We start from the raw sequence: 23544 nt of genomic DNA on the forward strand, positions 1-23544 counted from the left end.
CCCAGTCACTGGGGCCTCCAAGCACCAGGAAGTGAGCATCTTGGATCCAGGCTCTGCTGCAGCCACCTGGGTGTCTGAGGCCCCTGTGTGGGTAGGGGCGAGGCCCCCCGGGAGAGCTGCAGGGCAGCGTCTCCAGGATGCCGTGCAGGGGCAATCTCCATGTTCACTGTTTGCAGACACTCCAGCAGGGGCACCAGGCCAGCCCAGCAGGGCCAAGGGTCGGCGGGGGCGGTCCCCGGTGCCGGCTGGGACTTGCCGGGCCCTGAGTGGGGAGGCAGGCCGGCGGGCAGGGCTCCCAGCGAGGTGCTGGAGGGAGGGCTTCGGCAGGGCGAGGCTTTCCGCCCAGCGAGGAGGAGCCGGGGAGTCAGGCCCTAGAACCAGACGCACTCCAGCCCCAGCCCCAGGTGGGTGTGGGCTCCCCGCAGGCTGGGGGGCAGGCAGCGTGGGGGCCTCGGGCTGGGGGTTGGATGTGGGGCTCTGACCCTAACTGGAAGGGAGGCAGGCCTCCCGCCGGGCAGGGGGCCGTGCCCCAGTCTGGGGCTCCAGCTGGCAGATGGCGCAGATGCCTGAGGGTAATGGTCACGATGTTGCGGAAACAGCCCCCCGCCCTGATGTCAGGCTGCCGCAGAGAGAGGTGGCTCGCCCACAGGGGGTCTGGGGAGGCCACCACCCCGCCTCACCTTTCTCTTCTGAGCAATGGGGATGCTGTGTGTCTCTCCCCCAGGCTAGCAGGGAGGCCCAGGTTTCACAGAGACGCCGTGGCTGCTGGGCTGAGGGTGGAGGCACCAGGAATGGGATCCCCACCTCGGACAGCACAGCGGGAGGCGGCCAGACCCCGGGAGGGGCCCTGCTGACGTTCTCTAGGGCTGTCCTGGGCCTGAGGGCGCCTCAGGCTTAAGAGGCGGAGTCAGTGTGCAGAAGGGAGGAGCCTGTCGGGCTACCCAGACCCAGGCCTCACCTCCCCGCCCAAGGCTGTGTGACTTTCCTAATTGTTGGTGACTGACTCAGCCTCACTTCAAAGGCCTGGGTCGGGCCCAGCTATTTAATCCTGGGCCGCGGCCGTCACTGGGGAATTCTGTTCTCGGGCGCCGCAGACCTGCTCCTCGCCCGGCAGGTGCCGCCTCCCGCCCGGCCGCCATGGCCGTGCAGGTGCCCCTGTGGCACCACTACCTGCGGGCCATCCGCTCGCGCGCGGCGCCGCGGGCGCAGGACTTCCAGCGCGCGGAGGACGTGCTGCTCACGGTGCTGGAGCGCGTGCACGCGCTGGACCCGCACTTCCTCGTGGACTACTCCCGCGACCTGGAGGCCTTCCAGTTTGCCCTGCGCACCTCGGAGGACCCCCTGCCCCTGGAGGTGCCCCTGCGGGTGGACGCGGACGCGCTCCTGATGGAGGAGGTGGGGGCCGCCGAGGCCGGGGACCGCCCGGCGCCCTGCCTCCTGGGCGTCTCAGGGGAAGGGGCCCCCCTGGAACGGTGGACGGCCGACGACGTCTTCAGCGTCTCCTCGGAGGGTGGCGCCGCGTGCCGAGGCTACATTGCGCCCAGCAAGGTCCTGCGTGTCCTCCGGGACCTTCTGGTGGCGGCCATCGTGCACTGCCGACACCAGAACCTCATCATGCCAGGTAGCCGGCCGGGCACCCCGGGCACACGTGTGTGATGGCGGTGTGCATGCGTGTGCACAAGCCTCTGGTGGCTCATGGTGTGTGTGGGTGTGTTGCGTGTGTACATGTGATGGTGGTGTGTGTGTGTGCGGACAGGCATGTGATGGTGGTGGTGTGCACACACACTTGTGCGCAGGCATGTGATGGCTGTGTGTGTGTGTGTGCACAGGCGTGTGACGGCACTGTGCGTGTGGATGCACGTGTGTGCACAGGTATATGGCCGCAGTGTGTGTGTCAAGCACACGAGCCAGGGAAATGGCTCTGAGACCCTTCCTAGTTCCAAACACTTGGAAGACGATCATGCGTTTCCATGTCACCTGATTTTCACGTGGTGACTCTGGCAGTAACATTTGAGTGGCCGTGACCTGATCAACAGCTAGGAACTAAGCCTGGGGTGCTGGTCTCCAGCTGACCTGCCTGACGCGGGTCCCTGCCATGGTTCTGGGCAGGTGGATCTGTTATCAGCCCCGGTTCAGCGTGACAGGTGTCCCCACTTCCAGCGTCTGGTCACGGCACACGGAGCGGGAAGACTGGACGCGCGTGTGTGTGCAGGGTTAGGAACGCATGTGTGAGTGTGTGCGTATGTGTGCGTGTGCATGTGTTTGTGTGACTACAGGAGAGTGTGTGTGGTGGGTGTGCACACATGCATGTGTGTGCACAGGGTTGTTTCAGTTCATGGCCTGGTTGCTAACTGGTGCTTGGGCCCTGAGCATGTGGTGGAGTCCGGCCTCAGCCTCTGCTCTGGGGGCCTCGGTGTGATCTGGGCATGGACAGCCCTGGGGTAGCCCGGACTCCCAGCTGGACCACTCCCTCCAGCAGGGGCTCCTGGCCTCTGAAGGCTCCAGAAAGAGTTGCTGTGTGTGCGGGCGCAGGGCAGCAGTGCACCCCCTGGGGCCAGAGCAGCAACCTGGTAGGGGAGTGGGGATCGAGGCAGGAGTCCCGTTTCCCTTGGGAAGGAATAGGCCGTGGTGGCGCTGCGCCCTGGGCCTCGTGTGTGCCGGAATGTCACAGTGGGGAAGGCCAGTCAGCCCAGTGCAGGGACAGGGGCCTGCCCCGGGCTGCTCAGAGTGGCTTCCGGATGGCCTTCCGACACCAAAGGGGACACCTTCTGACCCTGGCCCCCCAGACCTGCCTGGGGACGCAGGCGGCAGGCCACCCTCTCAGAGCTGGTGATAAACAGAGCTCTCCCAGGGCGGCCAGCACCTGTCATTAACCCCTTTGACATCTTCTCTGGTCATCTTCGGAACCTTTCAATTACTGCAGGTGACTTGGCAGGGACGCTGCTGTCTTCCTCTGTGACATACCACGGCCATGCTCACCTGGCCCTGTCCCCTGCAGGCCGTCTGCCCCTCCTGCTGGGACGCGTCCAGCCCTGGACCCTTCAGGCACGCTCTGAACTGCCAGGCCCCTGTCGGCCGTCCCCAGGTCCCCACCGTCCTCGGCTCCCTGGCCGAGAGAGCAGAGGAGGCTGGGAGCCCCACCCAGGGGCCTGGCGGAGTTGGGCGTGCAGGGAAATTCCAAGCATTGCTTCCAGACACTTACCTTAAAAGGGAAGCCGAGCAGCTCCAGGTGACAAGGTCCAGGCCGCCTGCACCCTGGGCATAAACCGGTGGGACCAGGCTGGGGGCTGAGGCAGGGAGCGGCTGGGGCAGGCTGCGGGTGTGGTTGGCCGCCTTCCAGGCCGCCTCCACGGACAAAATGGGTAACCAATGGTAGATAGGGAAGTGAAGCCCCCAGCAGTGGCTTTGGGCAGCCGGTGCCTCAAACCCGGAATCAGAAGGGGCCAGGGGGGCACCGAGCTCCTTTCTCCCTGCAACTGATAGGGAAACTGAGGCCCATGTAGGGGACGGAGTGGCCCAGGTGTCAGTGCCAGGACCTGACCCACCCCACAGGGGATTGGGAGGAGGGGCCCAGGCTCCTTCCTACGGGACCCCGACCCCGGACGCTGGGTGGGCCGAGGCCTGCTGCGTGCTGCTGGAGGACGGGAGGGGCCCACCTTCGCTCTGGGTCCCTGCAGAGACCTAGTTACAAGGCACATGTTGGGGGTTCCCTTTGGGACATGGCTCCCAGACGGTTGGCCCCCTGACATTGGACCAGCATCCTCAGTGGGCAGTGCTGTGGGAGGGAAGGGGGGACGACTGGTGTCGGTCAGGGCCAGTGACATGAGTGTCCCCACACTGCTCAGCTCCCCCCCCTCCTCTCTCTGTGGTATTAATTTGTTTACTGGGGGTGGAAGGGACAGCTGAGGCAGGAGGCCAGAGAGCCCCGCGTCATCCCAGAAATCCTGGAATGCCTCCACCTCTCCAGTCCCCAGCCAGTCACCTTTGCAACCCGTCACCTCCTGGGTGGGCTAGGTGCTGGGCTGGGTGCTGGGCTGGGTCTGAGAGGTGAGGGGAGTGGAAATGCACCGTCTGGGATGAGGCTCTGGGGACCCAGGGTGTGGAGCGGAAGCCAGGCGTGTCCACTGTCAGCCTCTGGGTCAGGGCCTTCCTGGGCGCTGGGCACCAAGCACGGGTCTCCAGACACCCGGCCTTTAGGGGCATGTGTGAACCCCCGGGCTGGGCTGGGTCTGGCCCCATCATCCACCCACACAGCTCCTTCCCAGAGCCCCGGGGGGCGGGGGGGCTGTCTGGGAAGGGGGTTCGAGGGCACGGCGGGGTGTTGCAGGTTCTCTGAACGTGGAGAGCCTGGAGGAGGAGGAGAGCCACCTGTCCCTGCTGGTGTCCAGTGGCTGGAGAACCATCCGCTTCAACGTCGTGCCCGTGGTGCGGAGAAAGCTCGGGGCGCCCGCCCTGGAGACGGCCCTGCTGGCGCATGGGTTCCCTGAGGGCAGCTTGAAAAGGATCTTAAGCCAAGAAGTGGCCCTGGTGCCGGCCGGTGCCCAGCACTGGAGGTCAGACACGCGTCCTGGGGTCTGTGGGGTCCGGGGGAGCCGGCAGGAAGGGGGCTGCCACCCACTGCTCCTCCCACCCCGGGCGGGAAGGTCTGCGGGGGTCCCATCCCCCGGCTCCTCCCCGGAGGCCTCTGTGCCACCCTGACGTCACTGGGATCTCTGGGGGAAGTGGGGATCAGGCCAGAATGGCACTGCCCACTGGTGGCTTCACCCCTCTCGGAGCTGTGGGGAGGGTGGGCCGTGCCCCCTGCCGTCGAGCAGTGGACCAGGGTCAGGCTCTGAGGAGAGACTTGGAGAAATGAGAGAGGGGGGCCCGTGGGGGCGCTGACCTGGTGTCTCGGCGAGCGCAGTGCCCTGAGCACTGGCGCTGCTGGGGGCAGATTCCAGGCCCCTCGGTGACGGCTGGACTTCCCAAATGGGGCATGGAGGGGACACGTCAGCCTGAGGATCAGGGGGCACTGCTCCCCCCTGGGCAGGTCAGAGAGGCCCCTTCCTGTCCACACAAAAGGGCCAGGAAGGCTCCCTACACCCCCTCCCCGTTCTGCGTCCTGGGCATCTCCGTGAAAACTGGACGCTTCACATCAGACTGTCTGACAACAGTAGTTTCTGGAAAGCACGTGTGGGCTGGGCTGGGTGCAACAGGACGGTCCTGACATGACCTAGACCTTCCTGTGGGGCTCTAGAGCTGACCCTGGGGAGGCCAGGGCTGGGGATAAGCTGGGGATGCCATGTGCCCCCGGACAGTGGGCCAGAGCCCTGTGCTGACCCCATGCGGTGTGCTGTCCCGGCCCCCAGGGTCTCCACCGACTACCTGCTCACCAGGCTGCTTGGGGCACTGGGCTCCCTCCAGGGCCACCGCCTGGACAGCCTCTCCATCCTGGACCGGGTCAACCACGAGAGCTGGCGTGACGGCGGCCAGAGCCCCGGCCTGACCTTCAGCCACCTGAAGGTGCGCGTGGGGGGCTGGCGGGCACACTGGCCCCTGGTGGCTGTGAGTGTTCCTGGCCAGGGACCCCCAACTCTGAGCCCCTTGCTGCTCACTGGGCTGGAGCCGTGTCCTCCTCGGCCTCTGTGACTGTCCGGGGCTGAGAAGAGCAAGGGAAGGCGAGCGCCAGGGCACAGGGCGGGAAGGGGAGCAGAGGGGGTCTCTGCCGGAGCTAGCCGTGTTGGGTGCAGAGGCCTGCGGAGTGGGGCTTAAGAGAGTCTGTGTCACCCACTCCCCAGCCCTGCAGGCCCCCTTCACACCCACAAAGGGTCCGCAGCTCCCAGGAGGGCCCTTAGGGTCTGGTGCCCGGTGGCTCCAGAGTCCCTCAGTAAGCAGGGAGGCTGGGGGCTGCTGGGAGGAGAGGTGAGGGCTCAGCAAGGCGGCTGCGTGGCCGGGGGGCTCAGGGACAGGGGGAGGAAGGTCCGTCCTGATGGCTTGGAGGCAGATGGCTTGACCCAGGACAATGTCGCAGGGCCAGGCTGCACCAAATAGCAGGAGGGGTGTGAGGGGAAGGACCAGAGGAGGGACAGAGCCTCAGAATCTTCCGGGAGGGGCCCTGGGTGGTTGGCACAGGGGCACCACGAATGGGAGGCTGGTGCCTCGGGGAATCGGGGAGGTGGCAGGATGGGGACAGCGGCTGGAGAGGGGCTGGGGCTCAGCCTGGGACCTTGGGGGAGGCATGGAGTGTGGGGAGAAGTGCGGGGGGGCAGGGCACTTCCAGGGGACAGCTTTGACAAGGGTGATGGGCCGAAGGTGGGCAGAGGTGGGGGTTGGGGGAAGACAGGGAGGGCTGCATGTGGGTGTGCAGGGGTGGGGGTGGAGGGAAGGCTGGGCGGGCCGCAGCTGGGTGGGCAGGGGTGGCGGAAGGCGGGCCGGGCCGACCACGTACCCCTTGCCGCTGCAGACGGTGCTTCTGTGGGCATGCGCACTCTTCCCGGCGCCGGAGGACTGGGCGGAGCTGCAGGGCGCCGTGTACCGGCTGCTGGTGGTGCTGCTCTGCTGCCTGGCCACCAGGCACCTGCCGCACTTCCTCTTCCCCAAGTGGAACCTGCTGAAGGACACCGGCCTGGACCTCAACGCCCTGTACCAGCGCGTGGAGCGCTTTGCCAGCCAGCCCGAGGCCTCCCTGCGCATCCACGCCACCCACCTGGGCCGCAGCCCCCCGCCGCGCATCGACAGCGGGGTCAAGGCGCTCCTGCAGCTGCCTGCCAGCGACCCCGCGTACTGGGCCACCGCCTACTTTGACGTCCTGCTGGATAAGGTGGGCGTGGCAGGCTGAGGCGGGGTCTTAGACAGGCGCAAGGTGACATTCGGGTAGGGACCTGCTCCCTCAGGGTCCACAGCTCAAGGAAGGCTGGTCAGGCCAGTCTCTGGGACAGCAAGAGCATGTCAGGGGCAGATGTGACAGCTGGAGGGCAGATAGGCCACGAGCGCCCCTTGCCCGCTAGTGCCCCCCCCCCCCCCCCCCCCCCCCCCCCCCCCCCCCCCCCCCCCCCCCCCCCCCCCCCCCCCCCCCCCCCCCCCCGCAGCGTGTCTGAACCCGCCTCCACAGCCCACCAGAACCAGCCCTGAACCACCATTTGGTGAGGCCTCAAACCCTGCCTGCCTGGCCCGCACTCCCTCCTCACGGAGGGGTGTGGCTGCCCCGGCCGCATCCCTAGACTCGGGAGCCCCACATCGTGTCCTTGGGACTTTGTACCTTACGGCCTGATGGTCAGGGTTTGCCTGGCTGTCCTGCCAGCTGCACCTCCTTGAGTCCCCAAGGTCCCACCAGCTCCGCTAAGCCCTCCCCTCCCCTGCTCCCCCAGGGCCTACCCCCACCCTCCCTGGCCTCCCTGCAGGGCCTGCAGGGCCTGGGGGGCGGAGGCAGGAGGGGTGAGGCACGCTCAGTCCTCCGCAGGCACCTGGTGGGCCTCCTCTGTGTCTCAGGCCCATCTGGGGACACCGGGAGTGGGGAAGGGCCCCTGGACCAGAGGGCCCGGGTGGGTCCGCCTGTGAAGAGGGTCATGCAGGCAGAGACCCAGACTCAGGAAGTCCCGGTGGACTAGGAGCATGTGTCCCATGCTGTGTCCAGGGCCCTGCCATGGGCTCCCAGATATGTCTGTAACCCCTCTGTCCCCTGCCCCATCCGCAGTTCCAGGTCTTCAACATCCAGGATAAGGACCGGGTCTCGGCCATGCAGAGCATCTTCTGGAAGACCAAGACTCTGGACGGCGAGGAGTGCTGAGCTGCCTTCCCTCTCCTTGGTCTTTACCACCCACAGCCTGGCTGCCCCGCCCCATGGAGGGCCCAGGACATTTGCGGAGGAGTATGGACTTCACCTTAAGGCAGGTGGTAGGCAGTAGAGATGTCCACCTCAGACTGTCGGGGGATGGCCTCACGGGCCCCTGAGGTGCTGGGCAGCAGGCCCCCGGGAGCAGCTGCCGAGGGCCTGGGACTAAGGTGCCTTGGATTTCACAAGAATCATGTTGGTCCATTCTGTGTGACGTCATCAGACTCGCAGAGCCAAGCATCTGCATGAGACTTGGAGCTCAAGGGCTTGTCCCCACCGAGTCATGTGCTACTCTGTGGTGATGAAATACTGTGTATCTTCTCTTGAATAAATTAGCACACTGGATATACACGGTGAAGACGGCAGCCAGTGCTTTCTGTGGTCTAGGTGGAGGCTATTTCCCCTGGAAACACAGACATAGAAGAAGCTGCCAGAAAACTTGTGCAGACAGAAAATTTGCAACTTTCTCCACTCCCTGCAAATGGCCAGGTGTCCCCGCCATCTCCTCACAGAGGAAACTGAAACCCACAGAGGGGACGCCTGTCTTGCGTAAGGCGGCATCTCCTGGCCTCTGACGCTACCTCCCTTCTGTTCTCGCTGCTCCGTTTCTCCACCCAGCACCCTCTCGTCGGCCCACGACAGCCAGCCTGCAGCCCCTTCCCCAATGAGCTCTCCTGTGAGCGTCCCGTGACCTTCGTGTGCCCACCCTCTTTACCTCTCGGGGGTATTGATGCCCCAGCTCCTGAGCCACAGCCCACACCCCGGCTCCTGGAAGGGGACCTGCCATCCCACAGCAGTGCGGGTAGCAGCGCCCCCCCACCTCCTGCAAAGGAGCCCACGGCCACATGCCAGAATAGCCACACATTGAGAGCTGTATGGTTCAGGACCTGAGCTGACACTGATACTGGGGGACAGGAAATGCCATTGGAGTGGAGGTTGTCTGAGCACAGGACCTGGGTCCAGTCCGATTCACAGTGGGGACAAAGTCTCCAGGCCCACCCTGCGGTCATTTCCTCAGTGTCTGAGTGTGTGTCAGGACACTGGTGCTCGGGAGAACTAAGGGCCTTAATAGTAGGGGAGGCCGAAGGGAAGACTTCAAAAGCACATCTGTTGTCAAGGCCAAAATAGTCTAGCAAAACACACTATCCCTGGGCAATAACAGAACTTAGCATTACCATGAAAGACCTTAGCAAAAATCAGATGAATCAACAATGTGACACTTAGGTGTAAGTCCAACAAGATATGTAAAATATCTGTATGAGGGAGATGACAAAACTCTGATGAAGAGAATCAAAGAAGAGGTAAATAAATGGATATTCCATGTTCATGGATAGGAGGACTCAGTGTGGTCAACATGTCTGTTCTGCTCAACTTGGTCTATAAATGCAAATTAAACCAACAAGAGAAACCTCCACGCACCGACGAGAATGGCCAGCATCTGGAACACGGACAGCATCACACGCCGGCCAGGATGTGGAGCAGCAGGAGCCGGTGGCAGAGTGGCAGCTACTTGGAAGACAGTTTGATGGTTTCTTACAAAGCGAAACACACTTTTACCACCGAATCCAGCAACTGCGTTCCTCGGTATTTACCCAAAGGAGCTGAAAACTCACATTTGCGCAAAAACCTACATACACATTTTTACAGCCACCTCATTCGAAATTGCCCAAACTCGGAAGCAACTAAGGTGTCTTTCAGTAGGTGATGGGTGAGCCGTGGTCCGTCCAGACCAGGGGAGGTTACTCAGTGCTAGAAAGAAGTGAGCCATCAACCCATGAAAAGACATGGAGGAACTTTAAATTATTACTTATTACTTAATGAAAGCTTATTATTAAGTAAAAGAAGCTAATTTGAGAGGGCTACATTCTGTATGATTCCAACTCTGACGTTCTGAAAAAGGCAAAATTACAGAGACAGTGGGGAGAGGAATGACCTGGTTTTCAGGGCAGTGGGAATGCTCTTGTGATCCTAAACTGACGGGCACATACCAGTCCACATTTGTCCCTCCCACCGAGTGCACAGCACCGGCAGTGAGCCTTGATGGAACGAGGGGCTCTGGGGGATGACCACGCGTCTGTGTGGGTCCATGGCCTGTAACACGTGGTCCCTCTGGCGGGGGACGTTGGGGACGAGGAGGCTGTGCCTGTGGGGGTCAGGGGTTTATGGGAAATCTCTGTACTTTCCTCTCCATTGGGCTGTGTATCTAAAACTACCCCCCAATACAGTCTTAATAATCAAATGAATTTAGAATCTTCTAATTCAGTTGGATTGTGACGAATGACAGCAGCTCCCATTAACTGAGGCAAGCTTTAGCCTGGAACCAAGGTGCTGTGCGAGGTGTCACTGATTTAGGAGAACAGGACAGTGCAGCCTGTGGCCTGTGCTTCATGGTGGCGGAATCGTGGAATGAGTTCTTTCCGGCCCCATCAGGGAGGGGAGGGGCTTAGCAACAATTGTGTTCGCTTGGAAGAGGCAAGAATGTAAGTTCCAGTCTCGCCCCAGGCTGAGGTTGGCCTCCCTGCTCTGTGTCTCAGGGCAGGACCTTTGTCATCTGGACTGGTCCTGCGGAGTATCTTGCTGTCACTATTTCGATGACGTCATGCTAATAAGACCTGTGGAGCATTGACTGCCAAACGCGTTGGGCACCTTGTAAGGCACATTCATGCCGAAGGGCAGGAGAGAAACGGTGCAGTGTCATAGCCCGCTATCTGAGGGCTCGGGGTCTGGGCTTGCCAAGACCTTGCCTCTAAGGAGCAGCCAAAGCTTTGATGCCTGTCCCACCTGCCGTGACGAGCAAGGACAGCGCTAGGTGGGCCTCGCCGGATTGTGGAGACTGCGTGCATCTTACCTGGAGTGTCGTGTGTCGGGTGATGCAGAAGGTTCTGAGTGGGTCGGGGCTCAGGTGGGCTCTTAGCTGCAATAGGGCCACGGTCCTGAGGGCACCCCTGGGAGAAGGGGACGCGCACAGCAGCTCTGAGAACTCTAACATGTGAGCCAAGGCTGTGGCATCTGCAGCGGCTGTCAGGGTCTGGGCCCCGTGGAGAATGAGCCACTGGCCACGAGGCCTCGGTGACTCTGGGACCTGAGCCTCCCGTCACGAGCCACGTGTTACAGGGTCCCCACCTGTGCAGCGAGGCAGGAAACGGAAGTAAAGGACATGGATATTGGAAAAGAAGTAAAACTGTCTTTTGCATAGACAACTGCTTATCTGTGGGAAACGGCAAAGATTTCAGCAGCTTGGCCATTTGCTAGCCGGAAATGTCACTCCCTGAGGGGAGTTACAAAAATAGGCAGGGGAGCGCCACTCCCTGTCAGGAGAAGCCAGAAGAACAAAGATCAACCGCCTGCAGGCAGGGTGGTATCAGCCCCTCAGGCGCTGCGCTAAAACACTTTAGTCCGGTTCCTCTTTTACTCCAGCCTTAATCCCTTAACCCTGTTTCCTAGCAACCGACCTAGGTCAGCTGCCTTGTTTTCCCGCCTCGAAACCTTTACAAGATACGGGGTTTTCTGAATAAAGGGAAGAGGCTTGATCGAAACCGTGTGTTGTGTCTTCACTCTCTGTGCGTCCCCCTTCCTGCCCTTTCTCTCTCTTTCTCAGGAAAAGAACCCACGACGATTCTCCGCCCTGCCGGTCAGGGGGAAGAAACAGGTACCGCCGAATGCCGGGGACCAGCGCGCCGGGACCTGGCATCGGTTAAGACCCTTCTCTACATAGAAAATCCAAACAAATCCACAGAAACCTACTAGACTTCGTGAATTTGGCAAGATTAGCAGACAGGTTAATAGAGAAAATCAACTGCACTTGTATACAATAAGAATAAACGATTGGACATGAAAATTTTAAAATACCATTTATGATAGTGTCAAAACTGTCAAACACCCAGAAATATATCTGACAAAGGGTACAGAAGACGTCTACACTGAAACATTGTTGAGTGTAATTTAAAAGACCCAAATTAATATTCATGAATAGGAATTCATATTTTGATGATTTCCACTGTCTTTAACTTGATGCATAGATTTACTGCAATTCCTATCAAGATTCCAACAAGGAAGAGACAAGATGATGCTAAGTGTATGTGGAAATTCACAGGATCTAGGACAGGACAACCGTCCCTTAAAAGAGAGCAGAATCGGAAGACTTGCACTAATTGGTTTCAAGTCTCGTCATGAAGCGGCATTACGGAAGGTGCCAGAGAGGAAGCCATGAGAGGGAGATGGAAGCCAGAAGCAGGCCTGCTCTGATGGCCAATGGCAAGGTGGCCACACCAGTCAGGTGGGAAGGGAAAGTGTGTTTAACAATCGTCGCTTGAACAACTGGCTGTCAGTGTGGAAAAAAGCCAACTCTGGCCCCTTTCCACGCCACGCACAACGTCAGCATAAAGTGCACCATGACCTCCACACAAAAGCTGACACCATAAAGTTTTCAGAAGAATCTTCCTATGACAACATCAACATCAGCAAAGATGTCTGGAGAGGCTCCCGACAGCATGGACCACAAGACAAGACACCGAGGCTCACCAAGGGAAAAGACCTGCTCTTTGGAAGACACAATTAAGAAAATGAATCGGCAAGCTGCGGAGGAGAAAATTCTCATCACACTTCCGGTGGTATCCAGAATCTATAAAATAACGACCATAAATTGACGATATAAAGATGACAATCAAGTAATAGGAGCAAAATGCTTGAGCCAACAAGTCTCAAAAGAAAACGCACACGTGGCCAATCTGCACTTGAAAAGATGCTCAATATCGTCAGGCATCGATCAAATGCAGATTAAAACCAAATTTCGTACAATGTCACACCCGCTGGACAAGATGACACCAGAGGTCACCAGACGTCATCAGAGGGTGCCAGACGTTGACGAGGCTGTGCAGAGGCAGGGGCTCTCAGAGGCTGCGGACGAGGATGTAGATGTTATGAGCTCTTCAGAGAGTCCTGCGGCATCTCACCTGACCTGCCGCGGGGCCCCATGACTCCCTGGCAGTCCTTCCCCAAGAGCGGCGAACATGTGTGTCAGCACAAGGCCACCTGTAGGAAAGTCTGTCACCACCTTCTTCATAAGAGCCCCAACCGGCCGGTCCACTAACAGCAGACAAGAGACAGTGCGATCCATCCATACAAGGGAAAAGCACCAGCAAGGAAGGCAATGTCCCTGCGTCTCCACGGCAGCACGCATGGCTGTCCAGAGTGTGAGTGAAAGCCACAGACACAATAGGGGACGGGCCGTGGGTCCGTCTGTGTGTCATGTCTGTGCTGAGTCATGTGGGGGCTCTGACGGGGGGCGGGCAAGAGACACCTGCCACCAGCTGGTGCGTGTGCCCCTCGTCCCCGGGTCTGCGGCAGGAAACCCAACCAGGGCGGAGCTGCTGGCGGGACTAAGGCCACGTCTCGGAGGTGGCCCGCGTGGCCTGGTCCGGCCTTCTCTGGAAGAGCCTCCCTCCACCCATCTCCCACGTCTGGATTTCCAACCCTCGGGCCCCCAGCTCCTGTGCGTGCCCCCCAGCCCCAGGGCACACACCCGTACCGGCACCTGGGTGGGTGATGGGGACCGACCCTGCCTACACAAGGACACGGGCTGTGAGTGTCCACCTCCACCTGTGGTCCTCCTCCGGGGAGGACCAGTGGGGACGTGGAAGTGTGGGTGTGGCTGTGACCCACCACAGCCGAGGCTGCATGCTCTGGAAGTCTCAGAAAGGGGAGGGGCAGGAGCCCGGAGGCCACCCTCGGCTGTGCATCTGAGACCCCTGGACTCTCCCCACCTGCCCAGGCCCGTGTGCCTAGGTTGTGACCTTCAGTCTTCCCGAGTCAAGTCCCGGCCATGAGCCGTGGGGCCTGTGGGAGCCTTAATCTCTGTGACTCTGATCACAAGTCACAAGTCAGCCCTGTGGGCCATGGGTGTGCCCTGGGGGTACTTTGCAGGTGCGAGATCTGGGGCAGGGTGTATGGTGACGGGGCCCCTGGACAACATTTCCCAGCCCTGAGGAGGCCCCAGGCCGAGGCTCTGCCCCCAAGCAATCCCCCAATGAGGGCGCAGCCAGGGCCCAGAGTCTTGTGCTGCCCACCTTACACGTAGTGAGGACAGATGACCAACGATTCTTTATTGAGTGTCCACCCGCCAGGACCTGAGGGGGCTGCTGCTCAGGTAGGGGTGCCGTGGGTCCTGAGCCCCTGTGGTCCATTTCCAGGAGGTGCCGCTGGAAAGGAGGACTTCCTGGGGCTGGGGTGGGGCCGTCCTGTGCCCCCGGGGCCATCGGCCTGCAGAGTCTGTTTGCCCCCGTCCCCCCAGCCCGCCCCTCCCGGAGGGCGGGGCATAGGTCACAGCTTGTTTCGGGGGCAGCGCTGCAGCGCCTCCTCTAGGGCCTGGATCACGCGGTCCACGTTCTCCCGGGTGGCATTGTAGCCCAGCAGGCCGATCCGAAGCACCTGCAGGGGCCGGGGGTCCCTGGATGAGGTCCAGGCAGAGCCAGATGGGACCCATCCCCCACTGAGAACTTCCCCCAGTCACACAGGGACCCCGGTGTCCCCGGCATTAGGGAGGGGTGGTGTGCTGTCCTCTGCACAGAGCTCAAGAAAGAAGGTCCAGATGACGGTCAGTTAAAGGCCACCCTGCTCAGTATCTCCCCCTCAGGGGGTGCAGCCAGACCAGGCATGGCGTCGTCAGCCTGGTCTGCCCACTCGGAGGGCGGGAAGGAAGGACATTCTGGGTGGAACCGGAGGGCTGACCCCATGGCCTCGCCAGGCTGGAGTGAAGGGGCAGGAGGTGCCCAGCTCCCCCTGCGCAAACCCCTGGGGTTCAGAGAAGGGTGTTCTCGCATGGATGGCCCTGCTGTCCTGGGGAACCGCCGACCGCGACCTCGGCCTGGACCAGCGCGCAGGGCACTCTGTGTGGGAGTGGGGATGTGGCAGGGGTGCCGCCCCTCATCCCTGGCCACTCAGAGCGACGGCCGCCCCTCACCTTCCCCGTCGAGGGCCCCAGGCCGCCCGTGATCTCGATGTCAAAATGGTCCATGACATAGTTGACGATGTCCCTCCAGTCGTAGCCAGCGGGTGCAGCCACAGTGGTGACAGTGGGCAGCCGGAGCGCCTGCAGGACAGGCCCCACTCAGCCACCTCCGCGACAGCCTGTGGCCAGCGCCACCTAACTGGCCCGGCCAGCCCTGGCCTCAGGCCCCAGAGGGGCGGGCAGAGGTGGGAGAGGTCATGAAGCGGGGGAGACGGGGCCCAAGGACAGGGAGGTCACCACCTCCCCAGGGGCCCCTGCCCACTGGCAGGTGCTCAGGGCTGGGCATCCGGCTCTGTTAACACCCTCCTGGTGTGTCTGATGCTTGCTCCCCTCGGGCAGGAGACACCTTACTGGGGAGAAGGAGCTTCTGTTTCCTACTGACACCCGGGCTGACGGGCTCCTCGGCCGATACCCCCACCCTCCACCCCTGCTTGGCCCGACTGCCGGGGCTCCCAAGGCCATGGCTGTCTTCTGGCTAAGAGATCGCCTGTCACTGTTTTAGGCCTGGAGGCTGTCTGGGATTGTGGGGTCGTTGAGCTAAGCACCCACAGAGGCCAGGCCACTGTGACGGTGACAAAGACCACGCAGGTGACTGCAGGACCCTGTGTCAGAGGGGGCTGGGCAGGAGCCCTCCCCTCCTGCACACCCTCTGCCTCTCCCCTCTCTCCCCTGCCCCCTACCCCTTGCCCCCTGCCCTCTGCCCCTCACCTCCCACTCCTACCCCCTCCCCCTTCCCCCATCCCACTCCCTGCCCCCTGTCTCTTCCCTCTCTCCCCTGCCCTCCACCCCCTGCCCCCTGCCCTCCGCCCCTCACCTCCCACTCCCACCCCTGCCCCTGACCCCCACCCCGCCCCCCTGCCCCCGCCCTCCTTACTGGATCCTTCACAAAGAGCTGCAGGCCCAGCCCCTGCAGGCGCTGGTGCAGGTAAGCCGTGACCTCCCGGTGCTGCCTCCAGCTGTTCTCCAAGCCCTGGGAGGGGAGAGGGCACCCAGTGGGCAGGGTGGGGAGGGCAGGGCGGGGTCCCTCCCTCTGTGGTGAGAGAGGGGGAAACTGCCTCATCCATAGTGGGGTGACTTCTCTGAGGAGGGGCTCTCTCCTAGCCTGGACTCTGATCGCAGTAGAGACCCCCTGAGTCCCCAGTTTCGGGGCCGTGGAAATAGTCTGGGCCTGGACGGGAAGTGGGGGGCCCAGCCAGTGGTTGGTGCCTTGTGGCCCCTGGAGGCTGTGAGGTGGGAGCGCCCTGCTGGCCAGGGGACAGGAAGGGGCTTCCGAGCTGTGCACTGCCCTGTCTCCTGTCTTCCCAGCGCACGGATCCGCACAACCCCCAGTCCTCACCTCCTCCCGACCACGCACCCCCATGGCCCATGGCCAGCCTGGGTGCCAGTGACCTCCCTCACCCCGCTCACGGGACACCTCTGCTCCTGCTGGCCCAGCCCTGCGGCACAGACATGGAAGGGCACGCACAGCCCACATGGCATGTGGCCTCCCCAGGAGGTTGGCCACTGGGGGGTGCTCCTCCTGCCTCCGGGCTGTGCGCTGGCAGGCTTCCTGGGAGACCCTGGGTTGGCCCCAGCAGTCTCTTGTCATGTACCCCAAGAGCCTGGTCACTGCACTGGAGAAAGACACCCCCCTGGTCACACCCAAGTGTCCCCACTTGGCCCTTGCCCCACCCTGGGAGCTGGAGGGGGGCTTCCGGAAAGTGCTCTGTCCTCTCCAGAACCCCTCCGCCTACAGCTAGCCCTCCTACCCCTCTCCCTGTGCTCCTACAGGGAGTGCACCCCTCTCCCTGCACTCCTGCGTGGACCCACCCTTCTCCCCACTCCCCTGCATGGAACCCACCCTCTCCTGCAGTGCCCCTTCTCTCTGCTACACTGTGGACTGAACTTCTTCTGTGCAGGCCAGGCCGGCCCGGCAAACCGCCCGGCAGTTCAGATCCTCCTATCCGTGTCCTCAGAAAGGCTTGAGGGGGTCAGGAGAAGGGGCCTTGGCACAGGGACTCCTGGGAGCTGAGAACGCTTCCCCAGGGGGCCCCGCCCCGCCCCTGCGCCCCGCCCCACCCCCCTCACCCGCTCCGCCACGAGGGCCAGGCTCTCTCTCAGGCTGTACAGGCTGATGACGGGGGTGGTGTGATGGTATCTGGAAGACAGGAGGGGGCTCGGTGTAGTGTCGCTGGGTGGGGGGCGGCCAGGCTCCCTGATGACGGGTCTAGCCACTTCCCAGAGGCCCGCTGTCGGGTTTGGGGGGTCACGGACTCAGAGCCGGAGAAGCAGCGAGGTCTGGGAGAGCGAGGCCCGGGCCCGATCGCCTAGGGCTGGCTCCCCACCCTGGCCTGTCCTTCCTGAGAGCCGCTGTGGCCGCTGACCAGGGCCCAGAGGGCCGACTCCTGGTCCCTCTAGGCCCCGTGTGGGTTACAGTGAAGGACACTTCACGAGGAACCCCTGGCTGAGCCCCTCTTTGAGAGGTGGGTAAACCGAGACCTGGAACGGGGAGGTGTGGCCAGGGCCAGGCCCACAGTGTCCAAACGTGCCAGGGTGGGGGGCTGTGCCTCTGGACCTGAGCCCCCAGGTCAGGGAGGGGTGGGGGGGCCGGGTGGGGGCATCAATGGCCTGAGTCTGGTGAGTCCTGGGGCCCCAGCTGGGGAATGGGCTCAGAGCCCAGGGTGTAAAGCAGCCGAGAGTCTGGGTTAGGGAGCGGCCACCCCCACACCCTGCCACCAGGCGTGGCCCCGCCCCGCGGTCCTCACATCCGGGGCTTGCCGTCACAGCCCCAGATGTTGGCCAGCCACTTCATGTCCAGGTAGAAGGAGACGGGCTTCGTCTTCCGAGTGTAAATCTTGTTTCTGGGAAGGAAAGGAAGGCGCAGCCTGAGTGCCCTGGGGATGCTGAGCCAGAGGGGCAGGTGCCCCGGGCCACCTGGGTTTGTGCTCAGGCCCGGCGAGGGGCTGTGTCTCCCCAGGCCCTGCACCCCGGGGGGCCAGGCACAGCTGGGGACCTCGGCTCCTCTCCTTCCGGGCCGCAGCCTGATCCTGAAGCTTTAAGACGTCTGTTCTCCGGATGGGCGTGACCGGAGAGGGCCCCTGCCCGAGCTCGGTCCTCAGACCCGGCCACTTCCCGGACCTTCCTGCAGGCAGCTCGCACTTCCCATGACCGCATGTGGCCCCTGACCCCATCCGGGATTGTCTCCGTGCTGCATCCCCTGGGCCCCTCCCCCAGTCCAGCCTGGCCTGGCTCAGGGGCTGGACACCAGGGACGGGGAACACTGGGGCTGCTGGACAAAGGTGGTCCACGCCCACCCCATTAAGTGGGTACTGCGTCCGCCCCTGGCCACCGAGCTAAGGGTGGTGGCATGGAGTTCAGGCACTGGACCTCCGGTCCTTGGCTTGAGGCTAGAAGACTTCCAGAATGCCGGGCCCTGTGTCCTCACACACAAGCCCAGGCTCCATGAGGAGAATCTTCTGGAACTCAGACTGGCCAGGCCAGTGACCCCACTGTGCCCTGGCCTATGAACTCAGAGCTCTGGCACACCCATCCAGGGTGGCACCTGTGCAGGGTGGGTGCTGAGCAATCCAGTCCCGACCCTCTGAGTCAGGGGCCCTCTGGCCTCGTTGCGCATCCAGCCCTAGGTCAGGAGCCCAGGAGTCACTCACTTGGCCTTGTCACTGAAGGAGATGAGTGAGGTCCCTGGAGGTGCGTTGAGGACCTTCTGGGAGCCAGAGTACAGAATGTCAATGCCTGTGGAGAGGGGGGGCATGTGCTCCTGGGGGCCGAGCTTCCCCGGGGCGGGATCGTCACAGGGTGGGGGACAGGCGGTGCCCAGACAGGGCCCCAGCAAGTCAACCAGAAGCTTTGGGTGACCTGGGGATCTGCAGCGCCAGTGCCTGTGCAGCAGGGTGGACAGTCGTGCAGGGGTCAGCCCCTAACCTATGCGGGGTGGCGCGGGCTCCAGGCAGGTGGAGTTGAATGGCGGGCCACCCCTGTCAGGAGGCCACGGACCTTTCACGAAGACTGACACCGTCACCCCCTGAGATTTTACACCACAGGCGGCAGCAAAGGGTTGTGGCAAAGCCGCACGGCCACACCCGCCGCCTGGCAGCCGGCGCCCGAGGGAGCGGGGTGCACGCGACCCCAGCAAGCTTGTCTGTGCAAGGCTCACTCTCTGCAGTTTACTCCTGAAAGCACAAGCCCGGAGGCCAGCCAACAGGGAAAGGGTGACCGTGGCATATTCTAATCCCGTGCACTCAGGGGCAAAGGCCTCGAACGCCCGAGTGGCCCCCGCTGACATTTCCTTGAGGTCCCCATCCTCCACTGAGGACGGGGAGGCAGGGACGGGCGGAGGGTGTCCTGGGTTCCAGCCTTGGCCTCTCGGGGCTGCGCTGTCCCCTGGGATCTGGGCTGGAGTCTCTTTCCTCGCACCATGGGGACGGCCAGCCCAGGAGGGGTGATGTGGGCATCCTGAGGACAGCCCTGTCCCCCGCACTGCGTCCCCAGGGCCCCCTCCCTGAACCCTTCCTTTCAGAGCAGCCTGGAATCTCCCCCTTGATGGCCCAGAGCTCCCTGATGAGAGGGTTCTAGAAGAAGTTTGCCCCACCGAGCAGGGGAGGTTGTGGCTGGGGCCAGGCTCCATGCCGTGTGTGGACTGGGACTTTCCTCTGGATGGACGGCTTCTCTGGGCTGGCCTGCGAGGCGACCCTGGAAACGGTGCTCGCTGCATGTGACAGGCTGGTGGGGACGCTGAGGCCCGGCCTGACTGACGGGCCCTGGCACATTCCCACCCACCCCCGAGGGGCTCTGAGTGCGTCTCCAGAAGCTGGGGAGCTTCTCTGCCTGCTCCCCACGACGGGCCGCAGAGACAATGGGGCATTGATTAGTCCACGGGCAGGTCCTGCCTCGGCCAGGTGACTGGTGCGTCCCCTGGGGTCCTAATCCGACGAGCAGGCTGCTGGCCGCCTTGCAGGCGCTGCCGCAGAAATCCTCCCCTCCGGGGCCCTCCGCACCCTCTGGGCCCCCCAGTGGCCAGCTGCAGGGGACATGCCTTACCTTGCTGGTCCATGTAGATGGGGGCCCCGCACAGGGACGCCACCGAGTCCACGAGGAGCAGGCACTTGTACCTGAGGGCGCAGGCCAGGAGAGGCTTCAGCTGCCTGGGGGGACCCTGGAGGGGACTTGAAGGCCAGCGCTGAAGCTTGGAGCCTTTGCCCCCTCCCCCCCCAGGGCGCTCCTCCGGGACACCGGCCCCCAGGACCAGCTCTGCGTGGGAACCGGGGTGAGCCGAGGGGCAGGGCAGGCGTCAACGCAGGGACCACAGGTGTGCGGGAGGGCACGCCCAGCCCGGCAGCGCGTGGTCCTGGGGGCAGGGGGCGGGGGGGGGGGGCTCAGGGCCCGGTCCCCCTGGGCAACAGCACACTGGCTGCACGTCCAGAGCCCAGGGAGTCCAGGAACAGCCTGAGCTGGAGACTTTGGACTCCCCTCCATCTCTACACTTACTTAGGAAACACGAAAGGCGTGGGGCCGCCTGGCTGGACCAGTCAGTAGAATGTGTGCCTCTTAATCTCAGGGTCATGAGTTTGCGTCCCATGTTGGGCAGAGAGATTACTTAAAAAATTTTTTGAAGCATAAAGAGTATCTCATGCTGGGCACGGAGGGGCATGTGGGTGCCCCGAGGGTCATAGCCCAGGCCTGGCTTACTGGACAGGACCCCAGGGGAAGGGCTGTGGGGGGGCGGGGCCAAGCAGCCCCCATGTCCCCCACAGTGGACAGCAGCCCTGAAGGGGTGAGCCTGCCCAGTGGGGAGGGCTCCTCTCCCTCCATCCTGCTGTCAGCTCTCGGGGCAGGATTGCTGGTCACAGTGGGGAGCCCTACTCAGCTGCACCTGAGGCCCTGCCCATCCCGAGCAGCGGTGGGGAGCCTCGAGGAGGGCAGTGGAGGCAGGAGGCTGCTTGGGGCTCTTGGATCTCAGGACAAGGTGGGGCTGGGCAGCTCCTGGCCCCAGAGAAGGGGATCGGCACCTTCCCAGCCACAGGGACTGGAGGGCAGTGGGCACTCCTGGCCACGGAGCACCTGGTCCTGCTCTCAGATGGGTGAGGCCCGCCCAGACTCAGTGCAGAGCCAGAAGGACCCCGGGAGTGCCTGCATCTCACTCTGTGTGACCACGGGGGAGGGCAGAGGGGCAGGATGGGAGCCGGGTCTCACCTGCTGCCCCCTGGCTGGAGGGACCCGCCAGCACCCCCAAGCCCCAGCTCTGAGATGAGCTTGGCTCCGCCCCCCACATGGCCACCCTGGCCAGGCTCACTTGTGGCAGAGCTCCCCGTAGCCATCAAGGGGCTGCAGCACGCCGCTGGATGACTCCCCCTGGGTCAGGAACAGCAGCACTGGCTTGTGCTGGGACAGGCCCTGAGTGGGACAGACGTGACAGCTGTGGGCACAGCCAGGCCTCCTCTGGGCCCACCAGTCCCGTCCAGAAAGACTTCCTGGCGAGGGAATCTGTCCCGCAAACCCTTTGTGGATGGTACAGATCTGGGTGGCGGAAACTGGACGGGCCTCAAGCCTGCCCGTGCGTGTGCTGAGCCGGCATCTGGGCTCTGGCTTGTCCCAGGAAGGGAAGGACTTTCCCCCCAGAGACAGAGCAAGAATGGCTCCCACCTCCCACCTTGTCCTGTTGGCCCCGGTGAGGTCAGCTGAGTCCCCAGGGTGCTGGCTGGCTGGGACGGGCCTTTCCCGGTGGGGAGGGGCTGGCATCCTGAGTGTCAGGGTCCTGCTCCCCACCTCCTGCCTTCAGCCCACAGGACCGGGCTCCTGACTCAGTTTCCCTGCCAGGCAGAATCCTCCCTATTGGGCTTCCCACCGGCCCGCTAGGTACTGGAACCCTCCCCCTGTGCCTGGTTGCCTGGTCCCGGGAAGAGCTGAGGGTCAGCCTCGGTCTCCCAGCCCCCAGCCCCTCGGCCGGCCAGCCCCTCCCCTCCCTAGGGCTCATGTATCCCCCCTACCTCTTCCACCTCCCGCAGAGTGTAGTGGTTTCCAGGGTCCTTGATCATTGAGTGCACGCGGGCTCCTGTGGGGAGGGGCAGCCTGAATGTGAGCAGCCTCCAGCCCAGGGTGGGGACCGGGGTCTGTGCCGAGCAGCCCGTGACCGCAGGGAAGAGGAAGGTGGGTGTGTCAGGGAGCTGAGGCCCCTGGGGTGAGCCAGGCTCAGCTCCTAACCCGTCTTCACCCCCCTGCGCCCAGCCAGGCTCCTGCCCCGGCGAGAAGCGGGCATTCGTACAGGGCCTGGGGGGGAGGGGTGGTGCTGGGGGCGGGAACCGACGAGGGAGGCTCTGGGAAGGCAGACCCTTGCCCTGCTCCCTGTCCTGGACCCCACCCCCCACCGCACAGCCGCTCCGGGGTCCAGTATAGAAGGAAGGAGGCTGCAGAACCACCTGAGCCTCAGAGGGGACCCCAAGGCCGTGCAGGGTGAGGGCAGAGAAAGGTCAGTCCGGGCCTCTGGAGTGTGGGTGCTTCTGTGATCCGCTGGGGGCCCTGGCCTCTGCCCGACGCTGCCTCCCCTTGAAAACCGGTGTGTGATGAAGGGGACCGGGTGAGTGGTGGGGACCCCCTGGGCCCCGGGGGCTGTCCATTAACCAGGCCTGAGTCCGGCCATGTGTGGAGCTGACCGTGCAGGGGCGGGAGGCGTTTCCACACGCCGCCATCAATCATTAAACCCGCTGCACACTCCTGCTTCGGATTTTTGTCTCCAGAAAATTTTACTCCAGGAGTGAAAACCTCATCCGTGCCTCTGTGCTTTGCTGCTCCTGAGAGATTCTGAGGTTTCAGCCTCCGGAACCCTGTCCTGTCACAGGGCAGACATGAAGTCCGGGGACCCTGGGGAGCTGCAGGGGTGCTCTCAGGTCCTTGGGGAGCCCTGAGGTCTCCCCACATGCTGGGGAGACAGCTGTCCTCATGCCCGGGGGACTGGGGACGGGCGTGTCTCAGTGCCCACTTGGAAAAGGCAGCAGCTGCCGGGCAGGGGTGGATGCATGAAGGGGATGAGCACTTACCTGCGGAGGCGCAGGTGGGTGGGTCTGCCAGGCTCCACCGGGAGGCCTTGGGGAAGGCTGACTCAAGGGCTCACCCCCCACTCCCCACCCCAACCCTTACCGATGCGCTCCCCGATGTCCGCAGCCCGCTGCCCCCAGATGCCGTTGACGCCGACCAGGAAGGAGTCCCCTGGCTCCAGGATGTTGAACAGGGCGGCCTCCAGGGCACAGTGCCCCGAGCCGCTGACCGCAAGGGTGAGCGGGTTCTTGGTCTGGAACACGTACTGGATGCCTTGCTTGATCTCATCCATGATCTGGGGGCAGCGGGCGTGCAGGTCAGGCCCTGCTCCCTGCCCTTTCCCCAGTGACCCACTGCTGCCACCTACGTGGCCTACCTGGAACATCTCTTTGTGCATGTGCCCGATCATCTGCAGCCCCCCGGCCACCAGGACGCGCGGGGCCAGGTTGGAAGGGCCGGGCCCCAGCAGAAGCCGGTTAGGGATGGACAGGGGCTTCAGCAGGGCCCCTGGAGGAGCCACCAGCAGCTGCTGGGAGGCCATGGTCCGAGCCCAACCTGCCACCCGGGGCCCCAGGGCCGCACTGGCCCTGGCCAGCGCTCGGAGCATTTCCCAGCTGGCCTCGCGCCGGTCGATGAGCTCCCGCTGCACCTTCTCTGCCTTTCGTTGTTTGTCGGTGCTGCCTGACCCCTTATTGACGCT

The 23544-nt window shown here is 63.1% G+C and overlaps 2 protein-coding genes across 2 annotated transcripts; one reads left to right on the plus strand and one right to left on the minus strand.

Moving 5' to 3' along the window:
• Positions 1–1001: 1001 nt before the first annotated feature.
• MAB21L4 (mab-21 like 4) lies at positions 1002–8168 on the plus strand. Its single transcript, XM_029933512.1, has 5 exons — positions 1002–1621; positions 4328–4553; positions 5349–5502; positions 6443–6799; positions 7673–8168. The coding sequence occupies exons 1-5, from the start codon at positions 1138–1140 to the stop codon at positions 7763–7765; spliced, it is 1314 nt and encodes a 437-aa protein (XP_029789372.1). The 5' UTR covers positions 1002–1137; the 3' UTR covers positions 7766–8168.
• Positions 8169–13886: 5718 nt separating this feature from the next.
• AGXT (alanine--glyoxylate and serine--pyruvate aminotransferase) lies at positions 13887–23544 on the minus strand. The gene is made up of 11 exons (XM_029932883.1): positions 23221–23544; positions 22947–23139; positions 21800–21864; positions 21106–21206; positions 19854–19924; positions 18464–18548; positions 17561–17656; positions 16884–16953; positions 15691–15786; positions 14769–14897; positions 13887–14236 (listed from the first exon to the last, which is right to left on the minus strand). Exons 1-11 carry the CDS (start codon positions 23449–23451, stop codon positions 14129–14131), a joined length of 1245 nt encoding a protein of 414 aa, XP_029788743.1. The 5' UTR covers positions 23452–23544; the 3' UTR covers positions 13887–14128.

The sequence above is a fragment of the Suricata suricatta genome, chromosome 3 (assembly GCF_006229205.1).
Source record: "Suricata suricatta isolate VVHF042 chromosome 3, meerkat_22Aug2017_6uvM2_HiC, whole genome shotgun sequence".
NCBI classification, from domain to species: domain Eukaryota; kingdom Metazoa; phylum Chordata; class Mammalia; order Carnivora; family Herpestidae; genus Suricata; species Suricata suricatta.